Here is a 17,598-nt window from a genome sequence, read left to right as displayed (position 1 = left end):
GTTTGTGTCTGTGCATGTGCGTGCGTGTGTGTGCATGTATGTCTGCTTGTGTGTGTGTGCGCATGTGTGTGGGCATGTATATATGTGTGTGTGTGTGTGCATGTATGTCTGCTTGTGTGTGTGTGTGCATGTGAGTGTGTGTGTGCATGTGCGTGTGCATTTGTATATGTGTGTGTATATATATATATATGTGTGTGTGTGTGTGTGCGTGTGTATGTGTGTGTGTGTGTGTGTGTGTGTGTGTGTGTGTGTGTGTGTGTGCGTGTGCGTATTTGTGTGGATGTGTATGTGTGTGTGTGTGTGTGTGTGTGTGTGTGTGTGTGTGTGGTTGGGAAAGTGGATATGTACAGCAAAAAAATCTGTGCTGCATTATAAGTTGAGGAAAGAATAGTGAGTGGTGGGGAGCTTGAACTTCAGAATGACAGCTCTGTTTTAGACGGTAACATTCTCCAGACCCAGCAGACTGCAGAGCTCCGTTTGCCTTTTCTGACCTCAACATTATTGAGTTGCATCACAGTAATTGGCAAGAGGCTGCATGCCAGTTAGATTCTTCTAGAAAGAAGAGAAGGGGCAAGATTTTTACAGCTGGGGCATTGATAGGGAAGAATAACATCATTAATTTGTATGAAATATGTTACGCTTTATAGCCTACAAAGTGAACACAGCCTTTGTCTAAAATGATGGTTCATTAAACCAAAGTGGCACCTTAACTTTGTACACAACAACTTGGAGAATGTTTATTTTAAACATTAAGATCAAATTAAAGCATTAAGTAAAGGAAAATTTATGACTGTTTCAGTCAGGTCTTGTAACCAAAAATGTACAAAATATAGAGTGTGATATAATATTAGCGTATAATTACGAATAACAATATGAATCTATGTATATCCATGAATCTGTCCCTGACCAGGACTGCCATGGGACAATAGCAATATATATAAGCATTGTGCATTCATATTATACACTGAAATAGGAAAGTTATATTCGTTTATTTATTATTTTATTATTTTACATTTTTTTTATATTATACATACTAATTCGGGTATAGATCGTCTATTTTTAACATAAAAGGTTTCTCTAAAGCTGCCTGGGGCTGCTGAAGATATGAAAGCTGTAGAAAAAAGGTAAAAAGGTGAAAGGGAAATTGTAGAAACCATAAAGTGATGGATCCTGCATGTGTGTAAGGATGGATCTATATTGCTGATTGTAGCTATGTCCTTATGTAGTTTCAAGGTTAAGTACTGCTTTGAGAAAGCAAGCACAAGAAATGCAAGCCATTTAAAGAATGTATTTTTCATTGCTTTACATCACCATTTATTGTGTGCCATAGAGATGACGATGGATGATGGAAAGTGCAAGTGCATACTGAGTTGTGAAAAGTAATGAGTTTGGGCACCGCATTGTAAACGAATGAATAAAAGGAAACATTTCTATTTTCTTCAATATGACCCTGCCATTAATTGTAGTGTTGTGCTTCATTCTTTAGCCTGAAGGTTAAAGGTGATCAGGTGATCATAACAGGTCTAACACTAAGTTTGAAAATACTCTCATGCTGATCTGTTTTCTCAGTTTTAACAGATGAGGCCTCTTTAACAAAATTACTTTTAATACTCCTATAAGAGAGATTTTTATGGTTTTCTTAATTAAAAAAAATCTATTTTCCTTCTTGAGTCATGAGTCATTGATGAAGACTGTTTATATGTTTTATTGAATAGAGGTGAGAGGTCAAACTGTACAAAATAAACCTAGTTGTGTTGTTGACATGGATTTTTACCTGCATTGTTTTATAATAATAAAAATAATGTTAATAAAAATTCTACTACTACTAATAATTTGACAGTTAGTGTTATTGCTATTATTGAACTATTATTAGCATTGTCTGTATTGTGTAAAAACTGTGTGTGTTTGTGTGTGTGTGTGTGTGTGTGTGTGCGTGTGTGTGTGTGTGTGTGTGTGTGTGCCTGTATGTGCAGAATAACAGATAAACAGTCAAAAAAAATATGGACAATAATAATAATAATAATAATAATAATAATAATAATAATGAGACAATTATTATTATTTTTAATGAGAAAAAAATTGAGAGAATGGAGAATATGTTATGTTTTAGAATTTATGTTATATATTAGAATTTATATATATATATATATATATATATATATATATATATATATATATATATATATATATTATGTCAGAATTATAGTTTAAATATCTCAAGCACAACAGTATGGCGTGCCACTTACTTTTGACATCTTAAATTGAAAACATGGAGAATGGAATAGGAATCATAAACAGTAGGTGTAGAGTTATATTATTCACAGGGTCCAAAGGTTGAGGTTTATTTACTGTTTATTTGCAGTCGTGCATTTGGGGAATGATCCTGAATCCTAAAGGTCTGAGACCTATGTATGTGGAATCTTTAAGGCAGATTCACTCATTGTCTACATTTGCTGTTTATTTATCACAGAATAAAAGAAAATATGAATCGTATTAAGCTTATATTATATAAATATAGTAATAATGTCAGTAAAAACACAAGACCATTTAAAGGGACTGCAATATGCATGTTTTGCACCAAATCAAATGTACTGTAGCTTGTCACAAAAATGTAAGCAATCTATTGTTTATCCTTAACTGTGACTAAGTGTCTAAGGCCTGACCTTGGCAGTTTTAATGCAGCTGAATGTTTAGTAAAAATGTGGTTCCAAATAAAGTAGCGGTGCGAGTGCAGTATCGGAGCATTTGATTGGAGCTTATTCTTGTAAATACCAAAATAAACAGTAAGCACAGTACGCTGTCACTTGAGCCCTAGTTTACATTCCTCTCCGATTCCTCGTTCACCCTGGAGACGTTCATTCTGTATTTCACAAATTGTCAGAGAAAAAAGACACTATTAAAAATAGTTTAAAAATGGGAGATAAAGGTTTCACAAGAATTCACACGTTTGATGAATTTCATAATATAAGGACATTTGTTTCTGCTTCTGGCTTTCTTCTTTAAACGTAGGACACCGCCATGTATGATAATAGGACCCATGATGGATTGCAGCTCTGTGTAGTCCCCTGTCCGTTAGAGCCATTTATTTATTTATGAATCAGTCTATTTATTCAGATGCCAGTAGCAAGTTTGCTGCCACTGAAGGGTACAACACTGCCACCTGGCATGTCCACCATTACAGTTGTTTTTTTGGTGGCCTGTGTATTTGTTGTACATCACAGTATGCTATGTTTTCTGTCTCACCCTTAGGCTGACTCTGACACGAAGAAATGCAGGTTTATGAAATGTCCAACTTCTCATCTTGGGTTTTTGTTAGGCGGTGGCTATCCCCTATCTCACCAGCCTTCTTCTTAATTGTTGACAGATGTCAGCCTGAAAGGACTGAACTCCCTTCTCATGTGCTCATGTGTATTTATATTTTAGATGAAATGTTTTCAAGATTCAGCCTTTAGTGAAATCTGCCCAGGCAGAGTAAAGGAGCATGTCTAACAGCAATTTGCTGTGGGAGTTGTGAAAATCTGAGACATCTATTTAGAAATTTGGTGCAATAGAAAAGCATTCACTCATTGTCCATAGGTCACAAATTATAATCCTGGCGATGTGAAGACCAACCATGGCCAAGGGACCAAGAGAGTAGAAATTTCTTTCCTCTGTCTATCACAATGACAGTAGCCAATTTTGGGAGTTTGTGGGCTCTTTTATTAGGTCAGATAACGCTTTCTTGTAAGTGAATGTATGTGAAAAGGATGAGCAGCACTTTGAAAAGACTAGGAGGGAAGTCTTCCTGCCCATTGGCAGCTAGCATATCGTACGGGATAGCTGGCTGTTGGATGGGAAATGGATAGGACCAAATTATGGAGGAAAAATATACTGCTGCTATCTCTGAGCATTACTGAGTATACATTACTAGAGCATACTACATTAGGTTTGGCATTCCAGGTAGAGGACACTGTAGGTAAATTCATTCAAATTTTATATACTATAATGTGATAATTGTGTTAAAGGGAATTCGAATATGAGCATTAGAGCCATTTCCAAATTCATTACATCTTTTTGCTGCAAAGTTTATGTGTCAAACTGAAGTTATCAGCTGTTTGATGTTGGAGACGAGTTTATATGGTTCTTAACTGGCTTGGCTTATTGTCAGTCTCAATGCCAGATCACAGTTTTCACTCCATGGCTGCTGTACTGTGAGGGGTGACCTTCTCTAAAGCAGAGTGTTACAATCCAGCTTGCGAGGCTCAGTGCTGAGATGGAGGAATTATGAATGGTTGATGGGGGGGTCTGGCAGGTTGAAGAAGATGGTCCAAGTTTTGTGGGTGGGGGTGTGGGCTAAAACCAATGGCGCATCGAGACACTTGTCACCCAACATGGCGGCTATAGATCAGGGCAGGTGCTGGTGGAGGAGCGGCTGAGGGGTGACAAGGGAATAACATCCCTTTCTCTTCAATCGACAGGGCCCATAACTCCTGCGTCCCAAGGGACAGATTGAAAAAGGCAATAGCCTGAGGCTGTGAAGCAGGGATGCTTAGGAGAATTGAAAGTTAAAGAAGCAGTGGCAGAATATTTTTTTTACTTCCCTTTTTTTTCTTGTTCGTGTAGTGACCTTGTTGCAAATGTAACAAACCACAGAATCTATTTTTATAATGAGCTTTGGATTGATCCTGCCTTAATAGTATAGAATGGGATTTCATGGAAATGCATATTTAAATATTTAAATATATTTTGGTATCGTGTGGGTTTGTATGGAGGGCAGAGAGTAAAGGCTGCAGTACTGCTGTGTCAAAATCAGGCCGCTACCTCCTACTCAGCCTATGTACTCATCTCCCATCCCTGAGTGGACAGCTTTTATAGCCTGATCAATTTCCCACAGGCTTATTGAATGTCTTTTTAATGGCTTTTTTATTTTCAATTATAACCCGCCATCTCTTAGCTGCGGCAGTGGGCCAACATTTACACTGTGGGATAATTTAAAACCCTACTTTAGAAAATTATGCATTTGTACCATCCGAATTTACAGCCTCACCTCATGCTATTGTAACAACTATAAAACCACATGGATTGCTGCATTAAACTTGAAGTGTGCATCAATTAAATGAAAAAAGTACATATAAGTTAGTACATATTTGTTGTAGTTGAAGATATCTATTTAATAATCTTTCCCAAACACTCATACACACAGATTTTGTGATTGGTGGCCACCATCAGCCATGGAAGTAAAATTTCATTGCTCATGGAGATTTATTGGTTATTAAATTGAACTGGCTTGAAGGTGTTATCCTGGTCTTGAAGGCAAATAGACTTCTAAAGGCATACAAGGGGTGCCTATGGATATAAGCTAAGGAAAATTGGATCCTAAAAAAAGTTTTTCATTGCCTTTTGCATGTTCCTTGGTGTCCCTACTGACCCAATCCCAGCCCTATTTCTGCCCGTCTCTCCTTTTCGTCCGCCTTTTCTCCCTCACCCTGGACTACCAAAGCAACCTGAAGGTGAAAGAAGTGCTCACTGGCGCTCATTGGAAAGTAGATGTGACAGTAAATTTTTCATGCACACCCACCTCTCTCTCTCTCTCTCTCTCTCTCTCTCTCTCTTTCTCTCTCTCTCTCTCTCTCTCTCTCTCTCTCTCTCTCTCTCTCTCTCTCTCTCTCTCTCTCTCCCCAGTGTCTCGCTCTCCTGCCCAAGATAGGAGATCTTGTTATAGCAGTCAGGATGAGACGGAGGTCAGGGCAGCAAGCCGCCATGCCTGTTGATGATTGAGGAAAAGAGAAGTAAATTCATTCTGCTCCCGGTACTTTGTCAAGTGCCAGTAGCTTACCATTGAGAGCCAGTCACCCATCACTGTGTTACGGTCTCAGAGGTCAGCCGTCGCCCATAAATCAGAAAGGGCGTTGCAGCACAGCTCGGAAAGGAGCCAAATATGAAAAAGAAACGTAGCTAAGCTCAGGCCAGCATTGAAATCACACTATGCTCCTGAGTGGGTAATTAATTGTGGCCTTATAAAAAGGACCACAGTATCAATATTTCAGAAAACAAGACCTACCTGTGTTCTTCATTTCCCCTTACATTGATCGTTTACCTTGTTTACTGGAACAAGGGGTGATTAAGTAATGTCTTTGTAGCAAACTCCCCTGTCACAATCATAAAAAGAACTGACATTCATTTTAACAAAGTGACAATGCTTTTGATTAGTCCCAACGAACCTCCTTTGAGTATTAATTAAAACAGCAGCAGATGTGCAGGTGCGGGAAATCATTAGAAAGGGGCTGGTATGTGGACATGTATTTCATTCTGCATCCAACATCCATGTATGGCAAATAGGACACCAGAGAGGGAACAGCCTTACAACTTCATAATATGAAAACAACAACAACAACAACCACCACCACAACAAAGCATGCCAATAGAGTCACCAGGTGTGTTTCCTTGTGTGCCAGCTTCTCTGTGTGTGTTTCTGAAATGATGGGCTTTGAGTCTGTTTTGGCTGGATTTTAGACCTCAATTTTTGTTGAGTTTGCCAGTAAAGGTGTGAATTTTTAAAAACCACTGTGACTGTAACAACCGTATTTCCCTGTTACATCGTGTTGCCACTGGACACTTCACAGTTTTGTAACATTTTTAGAGACGCAGGTTTCCTCTACATTCAAAAAGCCTCCAAATCAGACAGCAACTGATTGCTATGCAACATGTTTCTTGTTTTTATAATGTTTGATTATCAAAACCATGTCATAAAATTATCTATATCTCATGCACCCATGTGCTAACATTTTAGAAGGGAAGAAGGAGAGAGGGATAGGAAAGCAGATCCAGTTGTTGAGCTGCTGCTTTCAATATTCTCTCCTATTAGACTGTGATTATCCTGCAGTGTCTGGCTTGTCTCAGTGTGAGAATGAGAGTGGGCTGGCCAAGAAACATGGCCACATTTTTCCAAAAAGTAAAAACTTCCTGACCCGAGTTTTGTTTTAACTTTTCATCAAGAAAAAAAGACAGCACAGTTCCTTGGATTACAGTTGTCATTTTCAAAAGAATTTCACTGGTTTCTTCATCTCGCTGTCTGATGCTTTGCACAAATAAAGAATCTATTTATTGTTCATATACATTTTAAATCTTATTTTTATGTCTAATTTTTAAAACCTATTTGATGTAAAACGCTCTTCACTGTAGGTGTTAGGTGTGATGTGTAGTGTAAATTTAATCTGCTAGCATGTTCTTGACAATTGAACACTTCAGGTATTCTGTTTATAACTGGATCATGGTATACATGTACATCTTAAGAAAAGTCTCGAGGTCTGTTTCTCATGGACACTCCTGTATTCGCATAAATATTCTGACCTGCCACCTCTGATTTATGGACTCCTTGAATCCACTGACCTTTCCACTTTGGACATCTCCTCCTCCCTCATGCTCATCCCTCCTTCTCACCTCATGTAGATGAGACAGAGAGCAATGAAGATGTTTCTGACAGGTAGCCAGTTCATGGCAACACTAAATGGTTTCTGTCAGTTTTGTCCCAGCTATGCTCAGGAGAACGTTATTTCCAACACATGGCATGATGAGCCCAGGATTTGACAGAGGCTGAAAATATAAAAACACACATAATCTCATCAAACATCTTGCACTTTGGGGAAGAATCACATATTGGTGTGAAGGTCAGGTATCCACATGCTTTTGGAAGTATGTGTCATAGAAAGCCTAATCATCATTATGTTTTCTATGATACGTATGGAACACAGCACACTAGGGTGTGTAATACGGTGCTTCTCAGCTTGGTCATAGCAGATCAGTTAGTGCTCTTAGTGCTGTCTTTACTAAAGTGTTGCACAGCATTAAAAGACACAATAACAATCTGACTTGTAGACCAATTTATAAAATATGTACTTTTATAAGATGCCATTTCTAATTAATAATCTATATACATATATGTGTTTATATTTGAAAAAAATAAGATATTTAAATTAGTGCAATCTGTATAGAGTACATGTGAGTCTTATGATTTAAAGAAGATCCACTGATGTTTACATTTGTTAATAAATTTACACACACTCAGGGGCACTAATATAATTTTTTTTGTTTTAAGTGATTTTCCTGAATACCAAATTTATTTTGTGTTAAAGCTCATGAATTGTTTTTGAATTTTTTTTTATTTATTTATCTTTTTTTTTGTTTATATATTATAGATAAATGCCTCAAAATGTCTCCATCTTTTCTGATTATGGCATAATTGATGATTTCATTTTTATTCAAAAATTAAATGTAATTATAAAATACACAACAAACCACAATTCTATTCTCTATAAAATATTTCTATACATTTATATTTTTAAACAGAATTTTTATACATTTATATTTTTTAACTATTAGAGCTTTGATTTTAGAGCTTTAAACATTATAAATCATATTGAACATGCAGTTAATTTGTTCTTCTGTGTCAGATTTAACGCTAATGCTTAAGACTTGGGTTTTCAAGCCTTGAGTCAAAGCCTGGTGTCTTTCATAATTATTATCACTGATAAATGAAATGTTTATATTAAATGTATTCGTTCTAATGCGTTATCGTTCTTACAGCAGCTCGATCACAGCGACTGAATGCCAGAAGCTCTGCATAATCTAAAACTAATAATAAATGGGTTAAAATTAAAACCTGTATTATTGTTTATATGGAAGGAGTTTCAGCACATTGTGACTGTCAGTAAGATTCCCTAAAACAGAGCTATAGTTCATTAGCCCTCAAACTCTTTTTTTTTCTCTTGAATTTAATTTTAGGTTACTTGTCAAGTTACACGTCATGTTACATTAGATTCATTTTTAAGCATACTGTGTGACCAGGAAGAATAATTCTAGTAATTTGATGACTGATCTGAGTAGCACCATATTACAAAAAAAGAGAATACCCACAGCTTTACCCATCATTTATTGTACTTATTCTTTATTTTTTAAAAGCATAAAATAGGAATGTCTCTCAAGGTAACCCAAGATTAAATAGCAGTGTGATTAGTTCAAATCCATTCTATCCACACCAGTGAGAACAAATAAAGAAGAAACAGAGCTCAGTTTTACCATCACAAATTACCCAGACAGACCTTGAGCATTGGTGGAAGTGGAGCAAGCATCATCAATGCCAGTTGTATCGGTCACTCAGACTCTGTTGAATCTGCCAAGAAGAGAAGAGCAACAGAAAACGAGTTTTATTCAGCCAGAACTGAAAGCCTCTGTTGTTCTTAACTCAACATGACATCTGACTAGTGTGGACTGTACATCTCACTTAGCCACAATATACATTCCAGTGAGCCCTCAGATATGTGATAGATTTATGTGAACCCAGAGAACCCTACCAGTTTGGGACACAGCTCTCAGCAATCTGCTGATCTCTACAGTATTAGGGAAGACTTTTAGAAAACTTTAAACACAAATCTGAACAATTTATGATTTTTAGCCATTTGAATTGCTTTAAAAAATAAACAGTGTGTTGGAAGTTGACAGAAATCTGGATGAAGTTGTATATCCCTACTACAGTGTGCAGAGTACAACATCAAAACATCTTGTTTTGCTATAGCAATCCTCTCATTCTTTGTGCTCATGAAGCTCATGAGTCCTGAACACTAACTGGAGAGCTGGTGGGCTTTATAGAAGAAGCTCTAATGCAAAACGCTCTAATTAGATACTATTATATGATCAAAAGCCTCACTTCTATGCATGTGTTCCAAGCAGTAGAAATACTTGTGTTTTTTTGCAGTTCTGCCACTGAGTGTTGTCAAAGCACCAAAATTCAATCCTCGGATCAGTGAATAATTTGTGTGTTTATGTGGGTTTCCTCTAAGCTTCCTCTTATATCTTTCCACCTCGTAGATAACATGGCAGTCAGTACACATGGATCAGCTACACTAACTCGGCCCTTGGTGCAAATTTTCAAGCCATACTAAAGATATCTAATTAATCATATTATTAGCAAAACTTTCAATCAAATGATGATGAACGGAACAAAAGATATCAAAGTAAACATAATAATAAAGAAAAAATCATGATTCAGGTCTTGTGTTTTCTAAACATATGCTGCTTACAGTTGTTGTGGACCTGAGTGCAGGCTTGCTCTGTGTGTGTGTGTGTGTGTGTGTGTGTGTGTGTGTGATTCAGGCTTCTGACCATTTCACTGACTCACCATGTGACCTTGTCATACTCCACAGGACATTTCTCCATCCCTTGTGTCCATGACAGCCTGAAAGAAGATCTCAGCTGTCTCGCTAGTGCTACTCACAAGATTAGACAGGTAAGCCTCCATTTTACTGTGTAGCCTTATTCACATGAGGTTTAAAGTGTAGCTTTCTTAACAGCAAAATATTTGTACACAGCCAGATGGTTAATAATTTGAACCTGTTTCATTATTAAAAAAAATCATAAAAGCATTGTGTACATTCATTAAAAAGCAAAATGAACGTCAAAGACTGTGGCCATCTGGTGGCAAGCTCAGGAAATGCTTCCTCAGTGTCTCCTCAGTGTATGGACCCAGCTCGGTTTAAACTGACCTACACTGAGTTTCTTATTCCAGACTCCATTTCCCATCTACTAGATGTCGACTTGTAACAATAAAATATACTTAAGTATATAGTGTGTACTTTAATGTTGGAATTCTATTAAAAATCACTGGATATCAAGAACTTCTCTCCATGAGCAAGGTCACAGGAGTCCTGAGGGAGTTAGAGTCAGGGCGGAGAAATTGAGGTGGGGTCTGGGGTTGAATGATACTCACTGGAACATGCACAAACGATCTACACTAATCGTTGTTGTAGCACAGAGCGACAGATCCCAAGACACACAACTACTGATCATTCTCAGCTGTGCCAAAGTCCCGCAAAACACCAGGCATGTCCTGCGATGTTTCTTTTAAAAGATCATTTTAAATCTCTCATGTGCTGAAATTTCAACATATTGATTCCATTTGACACAGAGTACCTCATACTCTCTTATAATTTAGGCCTTCTGTGTCCTTCAGATTTTTTTTCTTTTAAATCTACTCAAAGAATTGAAAAGACACCCCGGTTCTGCCAAACAAACACATTCATGGAACATAATTTGCTCTGGATTGTTGTTCTTTTATGGTTTGTGATTTGTATTAATAACAAGTTATTAGTAAAAAAAAAAAAAAGGTATTGATTAGAATATTAATCACTGAATCTGAAGATATTCAGGAGACATTGCAAAGCACTTGTCTTTAATTTTTGTTGTTTAAAGTGGGTGAGAAGGACAAAATATTCTGCTGAGACATTTAATGAGATCTCACAGTCCAGCATGGATTCTGTGTGGACTTCCACCAGCGAGCCAGGGCGTGTCAGTCACTAAGGGAGTTGTGAGCTTCCTGTTTTGGCAGTGTGCGGTTACATATCCTGACTAGGGACCTGCTGTCAGCCACAGGACTTCTCTCTCCCACTTGCACACACACACACACACTCACACACACACACACATACACACACACACACACACACACACAGCCTCACTCTCCCATAGAAATCTCCTGATTCGCACACGTTACTCAGCAGCGGAGGTGCTGCATTCATTTTCTTCACACCTGCAGCGTGTTGTTATACTCGCTGCCCAGACACACGAGAGGTCTGCCATCCCATTCAGACGATGGGAAAAGATGGAGAAGGATAAATTCTCAAGTGGAATGTGCATTTCCTCCTCTTCAGATACACAGCTTTTGACTTTTGTCTGCTGTGACATTTTAACCTGCAGTCGTCTCCCACAGCAGGTTTCTCCGTATTGTTAATCGACAACATAATGATCATATGTGCAAATCTCACTTGCTAAGCAGATCACAAGATCAATCGAAAATAGAGTCTACACAATTTTCTAAAAAAAGACAGCAAATGCTTTAAAACCCAAAGTGTAGAAAAGCTCTCAGCTCTCGGTGTCTTTGAAGTGCTGCCCATGTTATTGTTATTGCTATTCTCCCATTTAAACCAATTCTCATCAAAGCAGCTGTGCTTTCTTTTGTTCTGGAGATGCGGCTGGCCGTCTGAGGCCGGTCGTTAATGTGCCATCGGGGCGTCTCACATCCTCGTTAGACGCGGCCAGCCACTGATGTTATTTCCTGTGACTTGGGGCCATCACTGACAGGACACTTGCTTCTACTAATCTTTCAACGAGGAGAGGAAGAAAATGGTGAACAACTTGTGCCACCTGAATCCCAGTACCAAAAGCAGGAAGAAGGACAGACCACCAGCACTCACTTCTGAGCCCTCGCAGGCACCTTTAGTATGTCTTTACTCATTGCACACTTAACAATGGTTTTATTTATTGGAACACCATTGACAATCAGGCCTGATGCTGGAATTGTTAGATTTTGTTCTCTAGGACAAAACAAGACAATTTCCTCCTTTTGATATTTTTTCCATTCTAAACCGTGTTTGCGCCACTTTGCTAACTGCTCATCCGTTGCGATTAACACTAAACCCACTTTTGTAGGTCACTGTGTCCTGGCAGCCTGAGTGTGTTTTGTGAATGGGTCTGAAATATGTGAGAGATAAAAAAGCAAGGAAGGAAACACTCATCCTGGTGACTGAATGTTGATTAATCATTCATGCAGAATGCTATATAGAGCTGCTCCTCTGCCCTGGCTCCACCCCTTTTCACCCATGAACCATTGAAATAGTGGCGTGTGTGATGGACATTTCCGCCTGTGCTGTGTGTGGATTGGAGAGCAACACCCCACTTCCACTCCCACTAGAGAGGAAGTTGCTATCAGAGCACAACAGGAAAGGAAAAAAGGAAAACAAGCTGACATCTTTTTACTCATGAAATCACTTCCTACAGGCCATGTGCTGACCTCAAGCTCAGTGTTTTAAAGCTAGCGACCACAAGCATAGTAAAGAGATCAAGTGCAACCCACATTTCTGTGTATTTAATGTAATTTGAGGAGTATCTCATAATATGATCAATAAATAATACACATTTATGTATTTATGCTATATATTTATCTGCACTTTTGCATGACTGCTACATCTAACTATCTATCTATCTATCTATCTATCTATCTATCTATCTATCTATCTATCTATCTATCTATCTATCTATCTATCTATCTATCTATCTATCTATCTGTCTATCTTATTTTGTATGTGCACAATGGAAATTAATACCAAGTGTGTTGGTAATATTAATGTCTGGTGTCCTGATCATCTCTCTACGTTAATGTTAATTAATCATATATTGTTTTTTTCATAAAGATATTTTACATAAAATGTTTTTATTGTAAGTATATAGTAAATGGCTTCAGTAACACTTGCATTTGAGTAATTCCATTTGATATTGCTGTGAAAGATGAAAAATCAGTTTCAGTTGCCAATGTACTCTCCTCTCTGCTGGTACTCAATTATTGGTACTTATAATGAACATGAGCTGTGTCCAGCTTAATCTACAGCACTTGGAAGAGAGAGAGTGTGTGTGTGTGTGTGTGTGTGTGTGTGTGTGTGAGAGAGAGAGAGAGAGAGAGAGAGAGAGAGAGAGAGAGAGAGAGAGAGAGAGAGAGAGAGGAACTTCCTTCCTGCAAGCATTTTCCTGTTTACCTCCAAATGTGAGTCAGGAGCCTGAGATAAATCCATTAGATCTGCAGGACACCAACCTGGATGTGACCTCTTGGCTATTAAACATGCCATTAGGCTAAGTCAGCATCTAGAGAGAAGTGTGACATGACGAAGATGACGTGATTGTGTGACAATTGTCACCTAGACCAAATGATCTGTTATCTTATTAAAAACAATTTATCTTTGTCTAAATGTGAACAAACCAAAAGTGAACAAGCCGCTTCCATAAAACCTGTGATATGAGGTTAAGAACATTAGTTAATTTTGCTTCAACAAGCTTTTCATTTAAAATATTTGCACTTCATTATCATGCTGCTTTGTGCTCTGCACTCCTCCTTACCTGCCTGTATAAGAGTACTGTACAAAGCTGCTTAATAATACTATTCCGTCATTTAACTCGTCTCAGAAAGAAGAGAACTTGATCTTGTGTTTTCACGCTTTCATATTAATCTTCACATCAATTAATCTTTTTTTCTGCATTTAATTACTGCTGGTGTTTTCTCTAGTTTAGTAATAAGAACATATCTTAACATTGGACTACCATGGTGTGATATGGTGTTAGAACAGAATCAGTGCTTCCACTATGAAGCCTATGGGCTTTTTTTTAAATAAATTTTTTTTGTTGAAATTTTATGCATTGACTAAAATAAAATACTTCTTTATATACTTGTGCTTAAAATATTCATATCTGTTTTTCTATTCAGATGTAAACCAGAAGTATACAAATGGAATAATAGGAAATAGTCATAGTCTATGTTTTTAAAGCTAACTCTATGACTACATCTGATTTACTCATAAGGAACAAAATGAAATCTATACCTGGATTTATGTAAAGCAGCTTTTTCACAGTGTCCATTGTTAAAACAAACACTTAACAGATCACACTATATACCATAATATACACTACAAGTGTATAACAATTTTTTAATACTTAGTGTCAGATTTTAACACGTTACTTTCAGAGGTCATTTTAAAACAATGGATTAGAGGCAGTTTTATTTCAGCTTTAATTAACTTTATTAGAATTCCAGTTGATCAATGACTTATAGAAGCTTCTACTATTAGAGACAGTGCCTTTTGATACAATAGACAAATCCATCTTCACTAAAAACCTTAGAAAAAACTTCTGTGGTCCTCCATAGAGACACAAACAAACTCCTAAGGATGAGCAAACTTTGATCCAATTATATTAATAATATAATAACATAGTATTGATATTAGTATTATTATAAGTATTATAAGTATTTTATTTACTGTTAGTCCCTTTTCCTTCACAACAATCTCCTATACAGCATTTTGCAAAATAAATGAAATCATGGATCATTAATTCAAAAAATGGATTTTGTTTTAAAAATCTGTCCATGAAGAGAAAACAGCAGCAGACTTTCAGCTCATTGACAAATCTTCTCTGAGACACACATTACTCATACAGTGGATATAGAAAGTCTACACACCTGTTAAAATTGTAGAATAATTTGATATAGCAACTACAAAAATGAAAGTGAAAAAAATGTATAGAAATGTTTTGGGGAAAAAAGAATAAACATCTCATTTATTAAATAAGCGTGCTAACTCCTTAACCCATACTTTGTTAAAAAACCTTCTATACTAGTCTGTTTGGGTAAAAGTCAGTTTAAAAGGCAATTTAACAAAAAAATTGAAAAATTATCTGAACTTACAGTATTTACATACAGTATTTACACTGGTCGGTCGGCGCTGTTTTTTGTTTACTGTCTTTTGTGTATTGGCTTTTTTGTATTTTGTGTATTGTCTTGTAACCTTTTGTCCTGCACTGTCTTGTCTGTCTTGTTTGTCTTGTCCTACACTGTCTTGTTTGTATTGTCCTGCACCGTCTTGTCTGTCTTGTCCTGCACTGTTTGCACCAGGTTGCACAGTTGCACAGTTGCACTTTAACTTACTAAGTCCTTAGCCCTGTCCTTGTTTTATGTAGCACCTTGATCCTGGAGAAATGTTGTCTCATTTCACTGTGTACTGCAACAGCTATATATGGTTGAAATGACAATAAAAGGTTCTTGACTTGACTTGACTTGAAAAATATATGAAATTGCAATATGATTGTCTGTGTCTCTATATTGTTTTTTGGTAGGATTTTGATCCAACATTCTAAAATGTTGCCCTTTCTGAAGCCATTCCTTTGTTTACTTGGATTTACTTTGAGTTGTCATTGGTTTTTCCCTGCATCTTGACGAGATCCCCAACCCCAGCTGAGGAAAAGCAGCTGTCACTGATCGTTGATGTTGATACCTCAGTCACGTGGGCGGAGTGGAAACACGGAAGTGGAGGCAAGTGCAGGTGGAGCAGTCTTTAATAAACACAGTGGCTACTATTCAAACCCTAAGGCAAAGTCAGAATCCAATGAACAGCCAAAAGGTCAGGTTATTGGGAAAACATGGAAAACTGGGAACAAAAACGCAGGGAAACGATCAAAATGACTAAACAATTATGAGTAGCTGTCTAGCTCTGGCTAGACAGAGAACAGGAAACAAGACACAAGGCAAGGTTCAGAGAATTCATTAGAAATGACTGTGAGCACTGCAATGGACTGGTGTCCCATCCAGGGTGTATTACGACACCAGTCCATTGCAGTGCTCACACTCACTCACACCTAGGGGCAATTTAGAGTAGTCAGTTGAGCTGTGATGCGCAAAGAACACAAAGATGCGGTGTCGCTGCCCACTGCACCACCGGGAACTTATGCTTAATAGAAAAGCATATATAATAATTGCAAGATACATTACCTTAATTGCTACACAACACAATAAAAGTCTTTCCCAGTTTATCTGATCTTTAACTTTCCCTTGCCAAGTGATGGCATTGTTTTCTCAGAGCTTTAAAAGTGCATGTGTGATTTCGACTAGAGCATTTAGTCCGGACAGCATTTCCTCTCAGTCTTTGTAGCTTACACTACTTATTGCCAGAAGCTTTTTTTTCACATCGAAGAAGACATGTCTTTTTCTGTCTGTAAAAAAAGTATTGATTCACCTGCTGTAGGTGTAGACTTCTGGCCTTGCTCTTTCTGTGTCTAGCATTCATGGATCAGAATTCTCTTCCTCGACTTTAGGCTTCATCATGTAAGGAGTAAAAGTGCATAATATCAGTAGTGGCTTTTTTGTCTTTGATAATAGATAGTCTACATCAGTTGGGCAGTAGATTTTAAGAGAAGACTTGGGTTATGGTTTTGGAAGAACAACAGATATGATTTTGAGACATCATTTGATGTGTAAGAGCAAATTGATATTCTGCAGAAAGAAGAAAAGTATAGAACTTTAGAGAATTTTATAGAATTGTGGTTCTAAATAATAATGTTATTAGACCTGGTCTATACCAGTGAGATTATCCTGTTGGACTTTTTTCAGTGTGAGTCATTATTAAAGCCTCCTGAAAAAGGGGCTAATTTCTGATGCAGTCATTTAAAGTCGTCATCACTGAACCCTCAAGCAGCCAATCATTTCTCCTTAACATTCATTCACTCACACAATTCACACACTCAAATGCTCAAGACATGAGATGTCCTGTCATGTACACACACATTATGTGCACACACTCAAGCCAATCAGTGTCAGGAGGGGGTGGCCACGCCTGCCACAGGTCAATGACAACTTGACAGGCTTGGCCTGTTCTCTCAGCAGGTGATGAGATCCAGCCTCAGCATGCTGGAACAGATGCAGGTCCCTGGAGCTCTAGTCTCATTCCCTTTGATGGTCCGGAGCTCCAGCCCATGTGATGTGGCTTTTTTTTTCTGAGTGTGTGATGTTCACTTGGCTCACACAGGCCTCTGATATCAAGTAGCTGCAGTTGGGACGCCACCACCGCACAATCTCCAAGGAGCTACTGGCAGACTAAATAAGTGCTTATTTCCTATGTGGTGTTTATGAACAGCTGTTTATCAGTCAAAAAAGAGGAGAAGTGCCAAGTCTTGCCGACACATTTTTTTTTACCACTGTGAACAAAAGAAGCAAGAAATTTCCTTGTTCTTCTCATCTTCTGCATCTAGTAGATG

General features: G+C 37.7%; 1 protein-coding gene across 1 annotated transcript in view; it reads left to right on the top strand.

Annotated features, from left to right (window-relative positions):
- Positions 1-17,598, top strand: part of LOC132850303 (adhesion G-protein coupled receptor D2) — a 53,028-nt gene that overhangs the window by 32,468 nt on the left and 2,962 nt on the right. Inside the window, exon 24 of the mRNA XM_060876752.1 lies at positions 10,179-10,261. Within this exon, the coding sequence (XP_060732735.1) occupies positions 10,179-10,261 (83 nt within the window). The remainder of the gene's footprint in view (positions 1-10,178; positions 10,262-17,598) is intronic.

The sequence above is a fragment of the Tachysurus vachellii genome, chromosome 1 (genome assembly GCF_030014155.1).
Source record: "Tachysurus vachellii isolate PV-2020 chromosome 1, HZAU_Pvac_v1, whole genome shotgun sequence".
Classification (NCBI taxonomy): domain Eukaryota; kingdom Metazoa; phylum Chordata; class Actinopteri; order Siluriformes; family Bagridae; genus Tachysurus; species Tachysurus vachellii.
The sequence above is the reverse complement of the archived record's forward strand: the minus strand, read 5'-3'. Positions and strand labels throughout refer to the sequence as shown.